General features: G+C 38.0%; 1 protein-coding gene across 3 annotated transcripts in view; it reads left to right on the forward strand.

The window, feature by feature from the left end:
• The window catches only part of crim1.L (cysteine rich transmembrane BMP regulator 1 (chordin-like) L homeolog), a 496,227-nt gene that overhangs the window by 450,506 nt on the left and 28,507 nt on the right, over window positions 1-17,214 (forward strand). For all 3 annotated transcript variants that reach the window (XM_041562044.1, XM_018261588.2, NM_001170446.1), the window contains one exon: window positions 3,858-4,079. In XM_041562044.1, coding sequence (XP_041417978.1) covers window positions 3,858-4,079 — 222 coding nt within the window. The remainder of the gene's footprint in view (window positions 1-3,857; window positions 4,080-17,214) is intronic.

A 17,214-nucleotide genomic window follows, 5' to 3' on the forward strand; every position in this document is an offset into this window, starting at 1 on the left:
ACTTCCCTTTTAATAAACATGAATTCAGTTTTATTTCTGGGACCCTAATCCCTTCTGGTTCTTTTTGTGTCACTGTTTGACCCATTCTGCTGTCATGGATATGAGTTTTATTTATTTTTCTAACCGACATATTCTACAGCTATTTCCATACATTATACATCATTATATCAGACCCTGCCCCAGTGATGCTTGAATTGTAAATCATTATCGAATTATAACACATAGGGGCATATTTATCAAGGGTCGAATTTCGAATTGAAAAAACGTCTAAATTTGAATTCAAAAAGGCCAACCGAAATTAAGTTGAAGTTTTTTTTGTTCGAATAGTTCAGTTTTCAATCGAATAGGTCCGTAATCGGCCAAATTTGAATCGTATGAATCAAAGGAATAGCGAATTCGATCAAATTCGATTAGAAGTTTTTCGAAATTTTTGACTCCAAATAGGTTCTAGGAGGTCCCCCATGGGCTAAAACAGCAATTCGGCAGGTTTTAGATGGCGAATAGTCGAAGTCAAATTTTTAAAGAGACAGTACAATTTTGATATTCGATTTTTTTTTCAAATTCGAATTGAATTTGGACTATTCCCTAGTCGAAGTACACAAAAAATAGCTTGAAATCAGAATTTTTTTCATTAGAAAATTCACCTCAACCTTCTATAATTCTGCCCCCATACTGGTCAGTTTTATCAGGCGCAAGTTAATTTTCCTCTATGTATTTGTAGTGTGGGGAAGAACCTGAGTATGAATATAAACTCTTTGCAGACAGCACCCTAGCTGGGTTTGAACCCATCACCCAAGAACTGCAAGGCAGCAGGGCTAACAATTGCACCACCATAGTCATCACAATTAAATAGTAAATTACATGTGGATCTAATGGTGATATATAGCCACAATAATAATTACAGGTATGGGACCTTTTGTCCAGAATTCTTGGGACCTGGGGTTTTCTGTATAAGGGATTTTCCTGTAATTTTGGATCTCTCTACTTTACTAAAAAATTATTTAAGCATTAATTAAACCCAAGAGGATTGTTTTGCCTCTGATAACGATTAATTATATCTCAGTTGGGATCAAGTACAATTTGAATTATTTTATAAAAGTGGAGTCTATGGGAGATGCCCCTCCCCCACGGGTTTCCAGATAATGGATCCTATACCTGTATTATAAATGAATATTCATCCTCATCATTATCATCATACACATCTTGTGTATGAAAAGGGGCAAGAGGCTTACATAGCAATAAAATTTTATAAGATGTTTTAATGAAAAATATACAGATTCAATTACAATCCCTTCCACTACTTAATATCTATTTAATATCCCAGCTTATTATTATCTTTGTTCATGGTACAAACATAAAACAGATTAAACATTGATTTTCACAGACATTGAATAATTGGGTAAGGCACATTATTATGAGAATATGTATTATTTTAAATGTGCATTCTCTGTCTGTCTCTGTACAGCAGTGATTTTCATTCATCTTGAAACATCAAAACTGTACGGAGGCTGCATTAGGTCCGACATGTGCAAGCAAATGAGGGGGATACCGTTGGCACCATGCAGGTTCTGAATATGATGTCTAGTAATTGAATGCACAGTGGATGGCAGTTTTGACCTTGTACCCGTCTGAAATAATTATGTGGTGGCTTATTCCTGAAATAATAGCAAAACTGCCAGAGCAGGTCAGGACCTGTAAGGGAGATGCTGCCTATGTTTATGTTTTATTGGTGCTACCTCCTGTATTCTCTGTGCAGATTTCTTCGTATAATTAGAGCAGATTTGTAAGTAAGCATTGGGAGACTATCAGTGACAGACCCTGCCTTTCCACAGTGCCATGTTTATCTTGTTTCTGTTTGGATTCCCCAATGTACTGCAGTCCTTAGCTGATGGCAGCCAGCATACACATGGAGAGACAGATGCTGTGGAGTATTGTCAGTGGAAATTGAGAGGCTGAGGCATCCAGCTGAGTTCTGTTTTATTTAGACAGAAATGGATAGGGCAGAACTGAGCCAGTGCAATGTCGAAGCAGCTTTTGGGCCCCAGTTATTAACAGCAGCAATTGCAAATGTGCACCGCCACCAAAAACCGCAACTTTCTGGTATACACAAATTTACATTTGCAATGATTTTAAAGTTATGTTTATATGGAATTGCTATTGAATATCTGAATCCAGACACTGAAAGGAAAGTAAGTCAGCTTGCCTGTGCTTTACCCCCTCCTTAGTGTCGCAGAGTGATACAGCTTCTCCCTCCATTTGTGCCATTGTGAAGTGATGAATTCTAGGTCCCTCTGCTCACCACTGTTTGCTTGCCCCACTACAGGCAGGGCTGGGGGCAAGTGGTGATGTCACAGGGCAGGACAGTGACATAATGGGGCAGGCCGGGTGTCATTGGGAGTGGGCCATGGTGATGTGCGGGTCAACAAAAATTCAACCTGCACTCGACCCTAACGTGCGCGTAGCCAACAGGCAACCGACCTAAACCAGGCTGGTCTGTCCATTTATAGACGTACGCTGGACCCACCCATCTCTAACATACGAAAGGTGCGGGGCAGGCATGCACCTATAAATGGAGCCATAATCCGACATGGTCACGTGTGGGGAGAGTGGAAGAAGATCACAACCCAAACCCATGGGCCATGTCAGGGCTCTGAGCTAAAATGCTGCAATCGCTAATTAGTTGATCACTGCATCAATCAAGGAGTCTGGATTTCCTAATCCCGAAAACCAGGCAGGCAGTTTTAAGCAGTCTGGGCAGTCCTTCTGAAAAACATGCTGTCCAAACTGGTGGCAACCCTTTAAACTTTAAATGGGAACTATCGCGAAAAGGAAAATTTAATACAAGCTTCATCATACTGAAATGAGAAACTTTATAAATACAATCAGTTAAATAATCTGCATTGTTTCTGAAATGATCAAGATTATCATCACTATCCATCTGCAATCTCTGTGCCTGCAGAACTACACTTCTGAGAATTACAATTCGACTAAATGGCTTTTGTCATTGTTAAAAAGGGCTCAGAACTAGTGTGTGATTAAATATATAGGAGGTATTTGCAGTTTCAGCAATGGGGTTGCTAGGGTCAAAATATGCGTAGTGATGCATTGATTTGAATAATAGACTGGAATATGAATAGGAGCGGCCTCAATAGAAAGATGCATAATAAAAAGCAGCAATTTGTAGCTTTACAGAGCATTTGTTTTTTAAATAGGGTCACTGACCCCCATTTGTATGCTAGAACTAACCAGAATAAAGACTATTTCAAAAGGTGCTTAGAATTAGCCATTCTATAACATAATAAAAGTTAACTACCCCTTTAAATGAACATGTTTTATTAGTGTCCCTAAAAATTACAGTACAGGTATGGGACCTGTTATCCAGAATGCTTGGGACCTGGGGTATTCCCGATAATGGATCTTTTTATAATAGAAAATCATTTAAATATTAAATAATAATAATAATAATTGCTTCCAATAAGGATTATGTACTGTATATCTTAGTTTGGATCAAGTGCAAAGTACTATTTTGTAATTACTTGAAAAAGGAAATAATGTTTAATAATGTGGATTATGTGGATAAAATTGAGACTATAGGAAACAGCCTTTCTGTAATTCTGAGCTTTTTGGATAAAAACAGCACTCTATCTGCTTTTTTTTAGAAGGCCAATTGTTTACTTATATTAACGGTAACATCAAAATATATTTGGTATCCAGTACACCAAAGAGAATGTGATCACAGAGGATATTAGATCATGCCAGGAAAAATACACATTACACAACATATCCCTGGCCTTTCAACATGCAGGTAATGAGAGCTGTGACTTCCTGCTGATAAATGTCTCCATTTGCTCTTCCAGATGATTCCCTGCAGCCTTCTGTCCCAAGCAACGACAGTGTCCCCAGCTACTGCAAAAATGACGAGGGCGACATTTTCCTGGCTGCTGAGTCTTGGAAACCTAATGTCTGTACAAGCTGCGTCTGCATGGACGGGATTATCAGCTGCTACTCTGAATCCTGCCCCCCTGTAACCTGTGAGAGACCGGTTTTAAGGAAGGGTCAGTGCTGTCCATATTGCATAGGTGAGTTCAATGGGCTGTGACAAATTTTTGAGCAGTAAACACTGTTCATATTGGCAGCGATTGCCAAATGGGAGGACAGCAGTATATCTTTCAGGTCAATATTGAGTGATGAGGTCATCCTAATATGATGGTACAGTAATAATATAGTACAGGGTTTATGAGGAGTGTACTGAGAAGGAATGAAGAGATTCTTCTGCATAGATATTTTATATTCCACGGCTATCTTGCTGCTGTAATAGCAAAGCAGGATAGTCACAGAGGAACACACAATTCTATTTTGATACAGTAGCAGCTCTCTCATTAAGTGTTCATATCCAGCACTTCCGAAAATCAAAAAACATGGGCCACATGAGTAGTACTGCAAATGTGTTTATATAGTGGATAATGTGCCCCCTACTGTGATTTATAAAGATATTATAAGTTACTGAGGAGTTATGTCAAGGAGCCCATTATATGTTATGATTGGAGGCAGAGATATGGGACCTGTTATCCAGAATGCTTGGGACCTGGGATTTTCTGGATAAGGGATCTCTCTGTAATTTGGATCTCTGTATCTTAAGTCAACTAAAAAAACATTGAAACATTAAATAAACCCAATAGGATTGTTTTGCCTTCAACGAATATTAATGATCTTAGTTGGGATAGTTACATAGTTACATTGGGTTGACAAAAGACAAAGTCCATCAAATTCAACTCCTCCAAATGAAAACCCAGCATCCATACACACACCCCTCCCTACTTTCACATAAATTATATATAGCCATATCTATACTAACTATAGAGCAGTGATCCCCAACCAGTAGCTCGCGAGCAACATGTTGCTCTCCAACCACTTGGATGTTGCTCTCAGGGTCCTCAAAGGAGGTGCTTATTTTTGAATTCCGAGCTTGAAAGCAAGTTTTAATTGCATAAAAACGAAGTATAGTGCCAAGTAAAGCCTCTTGTAGGCTGCCAGTCCGCATAGGGGCTACCAAATAGCCAATCACAGCCCTTATTTGGTACCCCAAGGGATTTTTTCATGCTTGTGTTGCTCCCCAACTCTTTTTACATTTGAATGTGGCTCACAGGTAAAAAAGGTTGGGGACCCCTGCTATAGAGTTTAATATTATGTCTGTCCAAGAAATCATCCAAACCATTCTTAAAAGCATTAACTGAATCAGCCATCACATCATCACCCGGCAGTGCATTCCACAACCTCACTGACCTCACTGTGAAGAACCACCTACGTTGCTTCAAATGAAAGTTATTTTCTTCTAGTCTGAATGAAGTACAAGGTACTGTTTTATTATTACAGAGAAAAAGGAAATCATTTTGAAAAAAAAATTAATTATTTGATTAAAATGGAGTCTATGAGTAATGGCCTTTCCTGAATTTGGAGCTTTCTGGATAATGGTATCCAGATAATGGATCCAATACCGATATTTTATTCACTATATATCGCATCAGAGTTACAGTGAACTTTGTGTCAATCCAATGCATTAGCCCTGGTGCTTTTTTTTGTACTTGTTTATATATTATTTATATATTTTCTCAAAATCCATGCATTTCTGTATGTGTTTATGCAAAGAGATTGCCAACTTTGGTTCATTTAAATCCAGGTAAAAATCCCTATGCAAAGCATACCAAAATGCCTTGTAAACCAAAACAGATGCATGTTGATATAACATAGATTCCTCATTTATATCAAGGGAGTAACGTCCTTATAAACATCTGTTTAGGTGTGAACATCCAATCCAACACATAGTAGTGAATAGTAGTGAGTGTGGTGCAAAGACTAGAAGCCAGTTTTGAGTGAATGCTTATTGTCTTTCTGGGTACTATTGGAATTATATCAGAATGACTGCTATGGTACTGATTTTGTTATGGAAAGATTACAGTATTGAGAAAATGGGGAATTGAGCAAATTTAGTCCAGAAAAATGGAAAAGTGTGTTTTTGTTTTTTAAAGAACAGTATTGCACAGAAATGTGCACTTTTTTTTACACAATTCCAGGCATGATGGGATGCAACTTCCTTATTTAACTCTCTTTCTTTTCACATGCATTGCTTAGGCTGAAGTAGGGCCGTATTTATATATAGCCACCAGAGGCCCTATGCCTAGGGCGGCAGCTTTAAAAGGGGAGGCCCTCAGGTGGCTATATAATAGCTATATTACTTCTTAAAAGAATAAAAAATCTCCCCATCCGCCGTCAGGGATTTTTGTTTTGTGTGGATCTAACGTCAGATGTGATGGAAGTGATATCACGTGCAGTCGTGCCTGTGACGTCACTTACGCAAACTCTGGGGTGCACATAGGTCAAGTGGCTAGGGTTAGCACCTGACCTAAATACAGCACTGGGCTGAAGGCAGATGTGATGAGCATTGATAGAAATGTCCCACAGTGCTTCCATCTGGTTGCAGCCTGACTGCTGTGTCTGCAGAAAACCATACCTGGGCCCAACAGGCAGCATTTTCTACTTTTGACTGTAACTTCATACTTCATGGATCAGACGGTCTTCTTAAAGGCTCCTATCACCAGCAATAATGTTACATAGGTAGCCTCCTCGGCCCACTCCTAGCAACTAGAGCCAGAGTTTATATAGCTATTTGTTATGAAACTTTAATATTTTCAGACTAATTACTGGTATAGGTACAAAGAAATGCAAGGGGTGTCCAGACTATTCAATTCTCCGGTCTACTTTAAGTGAACTTAGGGCATCCTCATGTGTTTCACTGTTATAAAAAATGTCCTTAATATCACTAATTACATTACACTAAGGGGCATATTTATTATGCTGTGCAGAAAACAGCTGGATAATACACCAAACATCGGCAGACTTCGCTATGTAAAAAACGGCCTACAAACCGGCGTAAAATTTTTACTCGTTTTAGAGTGACTTCCTCCAGAAGCAATGTAAAATAACTGCAGCAAATCTGGCGTTGCATGGCGTAAAATTATACACACCTTGATTAATTTGACATTTAGTTTACACAGCTTTTTACATCATTCATTTTTCTGGCAAATTTCGGTTTATACAGCATAATAAATATGCTCCTTAAACACTATAGTGTAAAGTTTCATGCTAACAACGCCCTTTGTCAAAAACCATTTTTTGAGAGATGATCACCAGCTCAAGATCTACTAATAGATGCCGATCTACCTTTTTTTGGACACCTCTAGAGCAAAGCATTTTTTATTAAAATGTACCTATTTTTCCAATAAAGGAACATTGAGAGCATTTATTACAAGAAACTATCTTTGGCATTAGAATTCGGTCACAGTTCTAGAGGAAAAAAGCAGTTTTTTTTTATGTTTCCATTTTTCCATTGCACAAATTCTTTTAGAAAGAGAGAAAGCTCTAGTAATGCGATATAGCACTATATGTCAAGGCAACATTAGACTAAATAGTTTTTGTATTTTGAACTGACTTGTTTTTTTCTCAATAAGAACCCAGCAGCAGAAAAATAGAAGTACTAATGTTTCTAGCTGTTATATTATCAGCAAGATATCCTAAGCGGCTCTGTGCTTACTTCTGGATAGATATGGCAAATTGCTCTTAATCCATTGCATGGAACGATGCACAGAACTGGGAACATTTACAATCCAGCAGATCGCACAGTGGAATGACTCAGGCTCAGAAATTGAGGTGATTTCATTACCTGCAGATTGTGGAACCAATATATTTTTTGCAGCATAACATCCTGTTTAATATTCTGTCAGAAATATGTTTGAGTTGCTTGAAAACTCAGACATCAGTTGATTCTCCAAGTCGTACTGCATTCAGTTTTTTCTCCCTTTCATAAACTAAAAATAGCTTTATAGAATATTTTCTTCTGGTTTCATCAAAGTAAATATCTAGAAAGGAAGTTCACTTTCGCATTGACTTTTAGGAGGGTATTTACTAAAACTCGAATTCATCTAATTTATTTTTTGTTGGCCTTAAACCCTGACAATTTTAACACTATAAAATTGTAATATAAGACAAATAGGAATATTTAATTGGATGGCAATTGAGAAAAATAACCTTCTGCATTTTATGTATGTGTGTGTGTGTGTATATATATATATATATATATATATATATATATATATATATATATATATATATATATATATATATATATATATATGAGTCCAAAAGTACCCGCACTCTCTATATATTACAATTTTGTCACTTGCACCTTATCCTTGATAAAGGCCCCAACGAGGACCGAAACGTTGGATGCTGGTCCACTGTACACTATATATATACATATATATATATATATATATATATATATATATATATATATATATATATATATATATATATATATACACATAAGTATCAGACCAGTATGGGTGTACAGTTTGGTGGCAATACTTTAATTCCAGGATATCATTTGTGGCACTACTTTGTGTGCAACTGCTATCCTGGTACGTCAGCAAACATCCTATGCACGGAGGCTGTGAAAGAAACATTGTTAGCGAAGAGGAAGAATCTTATATTCAAGGTTCCATGGGGATAAAAAGGCAACAATGGGATATGTGAGAAAACAAAGGAATACAATAAAATGGCTCTGCAAAGGAAATGCCTTCCGTAGATTTTCTTTTTTGCAGAACAGGATGTTTGAGGTCATACAGCAGCTTCCAATACATTACAGGAGCCCATGAAGAGATGGCAAGGCATGTCATGAGCTTTGACAAAGGTTTCAGTCATCAACTTAATGGGAGAATCTTGGCAGATAAAGCTTCCATCCAGGAGCGGAAAACCTGTGCATGACCTGTTTATGGCCATTGTATTTGTACTAAATTTATACGGCACTTCCGCTAATTAACTGATCAGTAATTACTCTACAAAATGCTTGATTGTTTATGGGGCAAGAAGAGATCACATTTGTGGGGGGATTTTGCCTTTGGTTATTAAATGACTGAATACAAACATAAATAGAAATGTTAAAGCAGCACTGGGACAGACTTGCAGACAATCTACAGTTTACAGTTATTGGGTCGCAGTACTTTGTTGTACATTGTTTAATAGCTATTGAGCTGGAAATGGCTGCTGCATGAAGGCATTCAGGTTGAGTTTCACTTGTGCCATGTCTAACACTAAGGCAATTTGATTACTGCCAGTGCTTACTTTCCAGCCATAATTACAAGTGCAAGGTGAACCAGTGTACTTCCCATTAGTTTTAATGAGAAGCAATTCATGGAGGTCAGAAGGCCACCACAAGCAGCAAAGCGCCTGTATACCAACAGCCTTATTCATACATAAAGCAGTTGCAAATATAGAATGCCATAATCTAAAGTCAGCATCTCACTGTTTAATTTTACCAACACTGTATTCAAAAGCTCTGCTGTCAGTACAGAAATATTTAAGCATTATGCCTGAGGTTCAGGGAGAGTGTGTGGCATGCCTCAGGCCCAAAAGTGCAGTAATAAACCCAGACCCTCTGACCTAAATTATGTGTTTGTCATATGCAATAAGATGAAAAAATAGTCAGAATGTACTTTGTCAGTTTATCAACTTGATTTCATATTCCTTTCACATATATTTTGTATCTTTTCTGTGGCTGCACATTGCTGTAATACCGGTGCTGCTATAGAAGGTGCTTACATTCCACTGAAACTAAAACCTTTCTTATAGCAAAATGAGAGGTACAAAACAGGACCCATCAGGATACCAGGAAAACACCTGGTGGGCCTAATGGGTATATTTATCAAAGAGTGAAGTTAGAGATCACAACAGTCCACTAAAGTGAAATACTGCCTCTCTCCACTTATTTCTATTGTTTTTTTAAAGGTGTATTTATCACTTTCATTTTCACCCTTTGATTAATACACCTTTATAAAATCCCATAGAAATGAATAGAGAGAGGTGGTATTTCACTCTAGCGGACTGTTGTGATCTCTAAATTCACTCTTTGATAAATATACCCCTAAGTGTCAGAGGGCCCTCCTACTCCATTGTGCTTTGTCATTGATATTAAAGGGCTATTTCAAAATAAATAATTATATAATTAAATAATAATTATAATACATTTAAAAAATAAATAGAATGCTTTTTAAAAAAGCTGCAGACATATTGCATATTATATGCAAATTAGTTTATGGCATTTTTCATTCCAGGTTCAGGTTTTATAATACATTTAAAAAATAAATAGAATCTTTTTAAAAAAAGCTGCAGACAAATTGCATATTATATGCAAATTATTTTATGGGAAAAGTATATGGTGTTAGGGAGCACCAACCATCAATCACAGTATATGGTGTGCAAGGCCAAATAGCAATTATATACGAAATAGGGGGGAGAAAATTAGAAAGAACTGGCCCTCACAGTTGTCAAAGGCGCCTTTGTTTGTAAAACGGATCGGGAGGGGTGCTACAAGGGTGAAGGGGTTGGCTTTGGCATACGGATCCGCGGGTCTGGACTCTAACTCTATGTAGAAATTAAGCACCTATACAATACTGAATGGCTTCTTGCAGCGGGTGGTGAATCGGAGGGTGAAGGGGTTGGAAACGGCTTTTGAACTGTGGGCTAGAATTTATTATTAGTGCTAGAACTGATATTCATCAGCAAGGCAAGCTGGCTATTTGTCTAATCAAGCCCTCAGTCTATACCAATACCCATTAAGATCAACCGTCGCTGGGTTAAATGGATGCTTAGCACGATCAGTGATAACCCTCCTTTATCAGTCAATCAACGTCCTGTTTCTCGCTGGTTTTTTAATATTTTCTTTGATCTGGACATTTTAACACATATATATTAAAAGTTACGTTTTAATTTCAACACTTCTAAATGCTTCGGAGGTTACATATGGGAAGGTGCAACTGTGAGGGCCAGTTCTTTCTAATTTTCTCCCCCCTATTTCGTAAATTATTTTATGGCACTTTTCATTCCAGGTTCAGGTTTTACTGGACCTTTAAAATGACTGAAATCTGCATTGTTGATATACTATATATATATATATATATATATATATATATATATATATATATATATATATATATGTGTATATATATATATATGTGTATATATATATATATGTGTGTATATATATATATATATGTGTGTATATATATATATATATGTGTGTATATATATATATATGTGTATATATATATATATATGTATATATATATATATGTATATATATATATATATATATATATATATATATATATATATATATATATATATATATATATATATATATATATATATATATATATATATATATATATATTGTATTTTTAGGCATGGCCCACCCAAGAGTTCCATTAGTTTGAAAATGTAGCCATGTGTCTTTGTGTATTTGCATTCTCACAGACGTTGGAGAGTCTAAAATTCCAGATTTTGTCCCCATTTTCTTCGGCTTGCTGACATTGTAATTTTTACTGAAGAAAATTCATTTTACAGAATTCTAATTTGGAAAGAGGAGTCATAGAAAGTTGATGGTCATTTGTATTCTCTCCTTTGGCTGCACTAATTCGCTGGAAATAGGTTGAGAGATTTGTTTTTGCCCACGATTCTGTATATTAGGTTGTTAGATAATGAGGCTCATCCCATAATCCACAATACAGATTGCAGTGACTCTCAGTGGTACATAAAGCAGAGTTTACTAAGGGTTTAATTGGCAAGTGGTTACACAGCAAACTCCTTAGACATTTGGTTGTAAATGTTCAAACGAAGCTGAGATATCTAATGGCTTAAATCTAATTTGCATGAAGAAATCTCAGAGGTAGAATTTCGTACTTATGCCAGAGAGGGTGTTTTATGCTTAGCTGTGGAAAATATGATATCATAAGGCACAGCTTCAATGGGAGCTAACACTTTCGTTGACAACATTACTATGAAAAAAATAATCAAGTACTGTTTGTTTTTGCAAACTATTGCCATCATTAATACAATATCCCCCTCTTGAGGTATTCATATTGAACAAATATTTTTGAAGATAGGGGTGTTGTTGTTGTTGTCAGGCCCCCACACTTTCAAACAACCTGATGCTCAGCAGCAGCACTGTTTTATATTAACTTCGTTAATTTGGGTTGAAAAGGAAAAAAAATCGATCCTTTGGTTTTAAATACAAGAGCTTGTTCTCTTCTGCTGGGCAATAAACAAAAGCACCCTACTGATCTATCTGCTTGAAGGAAGGCAGCTTTCTGTCTAGAGAGCATAGTGGCAGCCAATTGGCAATGAGCAGGTGTTGGTTTTTTTTTGTCAGATATCTGCTCATTTCCCATTGGCTGCTGTTGTGCTTAGTAAACAAGAGTACCTCCAGCCCAGGGACCACTGCTGCCATGAGGTTGTTGAGAAACTTGCTTCAGGCAGCAGCAGCCCGTGAGTTATGAGGGTTGGCAAAAAGCTGCTCCTGGTAACTTTTAAGAATCTAAATTCTGATTTAAAAATTGTAATTTTGGCTCTTCTAGTGCAGACATCACTCTCTGCACTTGCGTTGCGCTCCGGCGATGTAAGATAAGCGTGGGGGCAGTCAGCATTTCTGAGGTCCTTGTAGGCCTGAGGCGGCCTTTGAGATGTCACCCCGCTTGCATCCGGAGCTTACTGTTCCGAGCGTCGGAGTGGGTCGAGGGGGGTGGCTTCTGAAAGGCCACCTCAGGGTGTTAACAACCCCAGAAATGCCCCTGCACCAGCCCTCTAGTGCAAGGATCAAAGTGACTCTCCAGCAGCAGAGAACAAGCTCATGTACTGTAAAATCGTCAAAGTTATTGAACTGCAACACTCATTACACACACACACACATATATATATATGCGTGGGATGTAAGACATGTGGTTGTTTATTAACAGGTGGAACTTTTTCTCACCCACACAGTGGAAAACGATACGAAATTCGTCACAGGTTGACCTGTACTTCTGAGTTTGTTGTATATTGTATAGTATGCCCATGTGGCTTCTACTATGTTGGAAAGTGTGTAACGACATTCCGGATGCGAATGAACAATTATCGCTCAGCGATACGTGCGGCTTTAGCCACAGGTAAAGTGGATACTCCTTTAGCCAGACACTTTCTGGGGTGCAAACATCCACTACCCTCTTTACGGGCAATTTTGATTGACCACATTCCACCTCTAAATAGAGGGGGTGATCGATCGAAACTTCTATTGCAACTAGAAGCCAAGTGGATGCAGACCCTTGATACAGTAGCACCCAGAGGACTAAATGAAATGTAGTCTCTAGCTAGCTATCTCTGAGTAGATATATGTGATATAGCTGCTTCTAACATAAATAATTAGAAAATAGGCCAAGTTGTTACAATGATGTTTATTTGAAATTGTTGCCTCATAGATACATATTTTCCGAGTCTCATTGGTTTTAACTGTTTTTAGATGTCACATTTGATACACCAAAATGATACATGTTCACTGAAGGGTTTCACTGACAGTTACATACACTCTGAAAAAATATACCTATTTTTATTCTATTTGTGTTTGGTATATAGCCTATGTAGGGTCTTATAACATAATGGTTTTAATAGTTACTTTTTAGCATATTGGTCTTAGTAGATATTTAATAGAACTGAGTGGATCTTTTAAGATTAATATATGCTAATAGGCGGATAACTTTTAGTTCACATGTGTGGTGTTTTAAACACTGACAAGTTGATTGGATATGTGGTTGATTTAATGGTTTGCTTCACTTCCTGTTTATTCATTCTGATGATGGCTCCATGTGAGTCGAAACGCGTTGATGCACCATGCACTAATAAAAGCCCTTTGATATATATTTGAAGAGTCAATGCCGTGAGTGCTTTCACTGGACTGTTTAGGGTGTGCTCCTCCATGTTATTCTATATATATCTATTATATATATATTCTATATCTATATATATCTATATCTATCTATCTATTCTATATATATATATATATATATATATATATATACATAGATGGACAGCACCTTGTAGCTGCCCTTGTGCCCAGAATAGGATTCATATACAAAGAGAACAAAAAAACAGCACCAAGGATCTTATAGTGAAAAAAAGCTTGTATTGTTAGATTGTATGTAATTGTTACATACAATATATATATATATATATATATATATATATATATATATATATATACAGTGGTGTGAAAAACTATTTGCCCCCTTCCTGATTTCTTATTCTTTTGCATGTTTGTCACACAAAATGTTTCTGATCATCAAACACATTTAACTATTAGTCAAAGATAACACAAGTAAACACAAAATGCAGTTTTTAAATGAGGGTTTTTATTATTTAGGGATATAAGAAATCCAAACCTGTGTGAAAAAGTAATTGCCCCCTGAACCTAATAACTGGTTGGGCCACCCATAGCAGCAATAACTGCAATCAAGCGTTTGCGATAACTTGCAACGAGTCTTTTTACAGTGCTCTGGAGGAATTTTGGCCCACTCATCTTTGCAGAATTGTTGTAATTCAGCTTTATTTGAGGGTTTTCTAGCATGAACCGCCTTTTTAAGGTCATGCCACAACATCTCAATAGGATTCAGGTCAGGACTTTGACTAGGCCACTCCAAAGTCTTCATTTTGTTTTTCTTCAGCCATTCAGAGGTGGATTTGCTGGTGTGTTTTGGGTCATTGTCCTGCTGCAGCACCCAAGATCGCTTCAGCTTGAGTTGACGAACAGATGGCTGGACATTCTCCTTCAGGATTTTTTGGTAGACAGTAGAATTCATGGTTCCATCTATCACAGCAAGTCTTCCAGGTCCTGAAGCAGCAAAACAACCCCAGACCATCACACTACCACCACCATATTTTACTGTTGGTATGATGTTCTTTTTCTGAAATGCTGTGTTACTTTTACGCCAGATGTAACGGGACGCGCACCTTCCAAAAAGTTCAACTTTTGTCTCGTCGGTCCACAAGGTATTTTCCCAAAAGTCTTGGCAATCATTGAGATGTTTTTTAGCAAAATTGAGACGAGCCTTAATGTTCTTTTTGCTTAAAAGTGGTTTGCGCCTTGGAAATCTGCCATGCAGGCCGTTTTTGCCCAGTCTCTTTCTTATGGTGGAGTCGTGAATAGAGATGTCGCGAACTGTTCGCCGGCGAACTTGTTCGCGCGAACATCGGGTGTTCGCGCTCGCCGGAAGTTCGCGAACGTCGCGCGACGTTCGCCATTTTGGGTTCGCCATTGTTGGCGCTTTTTTTTGCCCTCTCACCCCAGACCAGCAGGTACATGGCAGCCAATCAGGAAGCTCTCCCCTGGACCACTCCCCTTCCCTATAAAAACCGAAGCCCTGCAGCGTTTTTTCACTCTGCCTGTGTGTGCTGAAGAGATAGTGTAGGGAGAGAGCTGCTGCCTGTTAGTGATTTCAGGGACAGTTGAAAGTTTGCTGGCTAGTAATCGTTTTGATACTGCTCTGTTATTGGAGGGACAGAAGTCTGCAGGGGTTTGAGGGACATTTAAGCTTAGGTAGCTTTGCTGGCTAGTAATCTACCTTCTACTGCAGTGCTCTGTATGTAGCTGCAGTGGGCAGCTGTCCTGCTTCTGATCTCATCTGCTGACTGCTGCAATAACAGTAGTCCTTGTAAGGACTGCTTTTATTTATTTTTTTGTTGTTTTACTACTACTACTACTACTACTACTATAAGAGCCCAGTGCTATTAGTCTAGCAGTGTTGGGGAGTGGGACTGGTGTGCTAATCTGCTGCTCCTAGTAGTTCAGCAGCACCAACTTTAATTTTTTTTTTTAATATTCATTTTTTTTTTATTTTACTTTTTTTTATTTTACTACCGCTGTAGTAGTGTATAAGTTGACCTTTTAGGCATTATTTGCCCTGTAGGCATTATTTGCACACTGTTTTCTTCAACCCGCCATCGAGCTGTGTGACCTTGTTCACATTCTGTCTAAATATCCATAATATTACCGTCTCCAGAAAAAACACCGGAGTCACTTTTTTCAAGCAGCCATAATATATTTTACGTAATCCGTATCCACCGCTGTAGTAGTGTATACGTTGGCCTTGTAGGCATTATTTGCACACTGTTTTCTTCAACCCGCCATCGAGCTGTGTGACCTTGTTCCCATTCTGTCTAAATATCCATAATATTACCGTCTCCAGAAAAAACACCGGAGTCACTTTTTTCAAGCAGCCATAATATATTTTACGTAATGGCGAAAAATGACTATTTTCAGCATTTATATGGCATATTTTTTCTGGCAACTGTGCTTCAGTGGCTGCGTCCAAAAAAACTGGGCAAACAATGCCTACAAGGTCAACGTATGGCAGTTGTTTAAAGAGAACAGTAGATTACTAGCCAGCAAAGCTACCTAAGCTAAAATGTCCCTCAAATCCCTGCAGACTTCTGTCCCTCCAATACAGAGCAGTATCAAGCAGATTACTAGCCAGCAAACTTACTATCATCTGTCCCTGAAATCACTAACAGCTCTCCCCCTACACTATCTCTTCCAAGCACACACAGGCAGATTTTTCAGATACATTTTTGCCCTTGATCCCCCTCTGGCATGCCACTGTCCAGGTCGTTGCACCCTTTAAACAACTTTAAAATCATTTTTCTGGCCAGAAATGTCTTTTTTAGATGTTAAAGTTCGCCTTCCCATTGAAGTCTATGGGGTTCGCGAACCGTTCGCGAACCGCTCGCGTTTTTGCGCAAGTTCGCGAATATGTTCGCGAACTTTTTTTCCGACGTTCGCTACATCCCTAGTCGTGAACACTGACCTTAATTGAGGCAAGTGAGGCCTGCAGTTCTTTAGATGTTGTCCTGGGGTCTTTTGTGGCCTCTCGGATGAGTTGTCTCTGCACTCTTGGGGTAATTTTGGTCGGCCGGCCACTCCTGGGAAGGTTCACCACTGTTCCATGTTTTTGCCATTTGTGGATAATGGCTCTCACTGTGGTTCGCTGGAGTCCCAAAGCTTTAGAAATGGCTTTATAACCTTTGAAATTGAACTCAGGTGTGATAAACCACAGTTAAGTTATTTTTTAACAATCACTTTTTCACACAGGCCCATGTAGATTTGGAGTTTTTTTTCTCCCTTAATAACGTAAACCTTCATTTAAAAACTGCATTTTGTGTTCAATTGTGTTATCTTTGACTAATAGTTAACGGTTTTTGATGAGCAGAAACATTTAAGTGTGACAAACATGCAAAAGAATAAGAAATCAGGAAGGGGGCAAATAGTTTTTCACACCACTGTGTATATATATATATATA

Source organism: Xenopus laevis, chromosome 5L (genome assembly GCF_017654675.1).
Source record: "Xenopus laevis strain J_2021 chromosome 5L, Xenopus_laevis_v10.1, whole genome shotgun sequence".
Taxonomy (NCBI): domain Eukaryota; kingdom Metazoa; phylum Chordata; class Amphibia; order Anura; family Pipidae; genus Xenopus; species Xenopus laevis.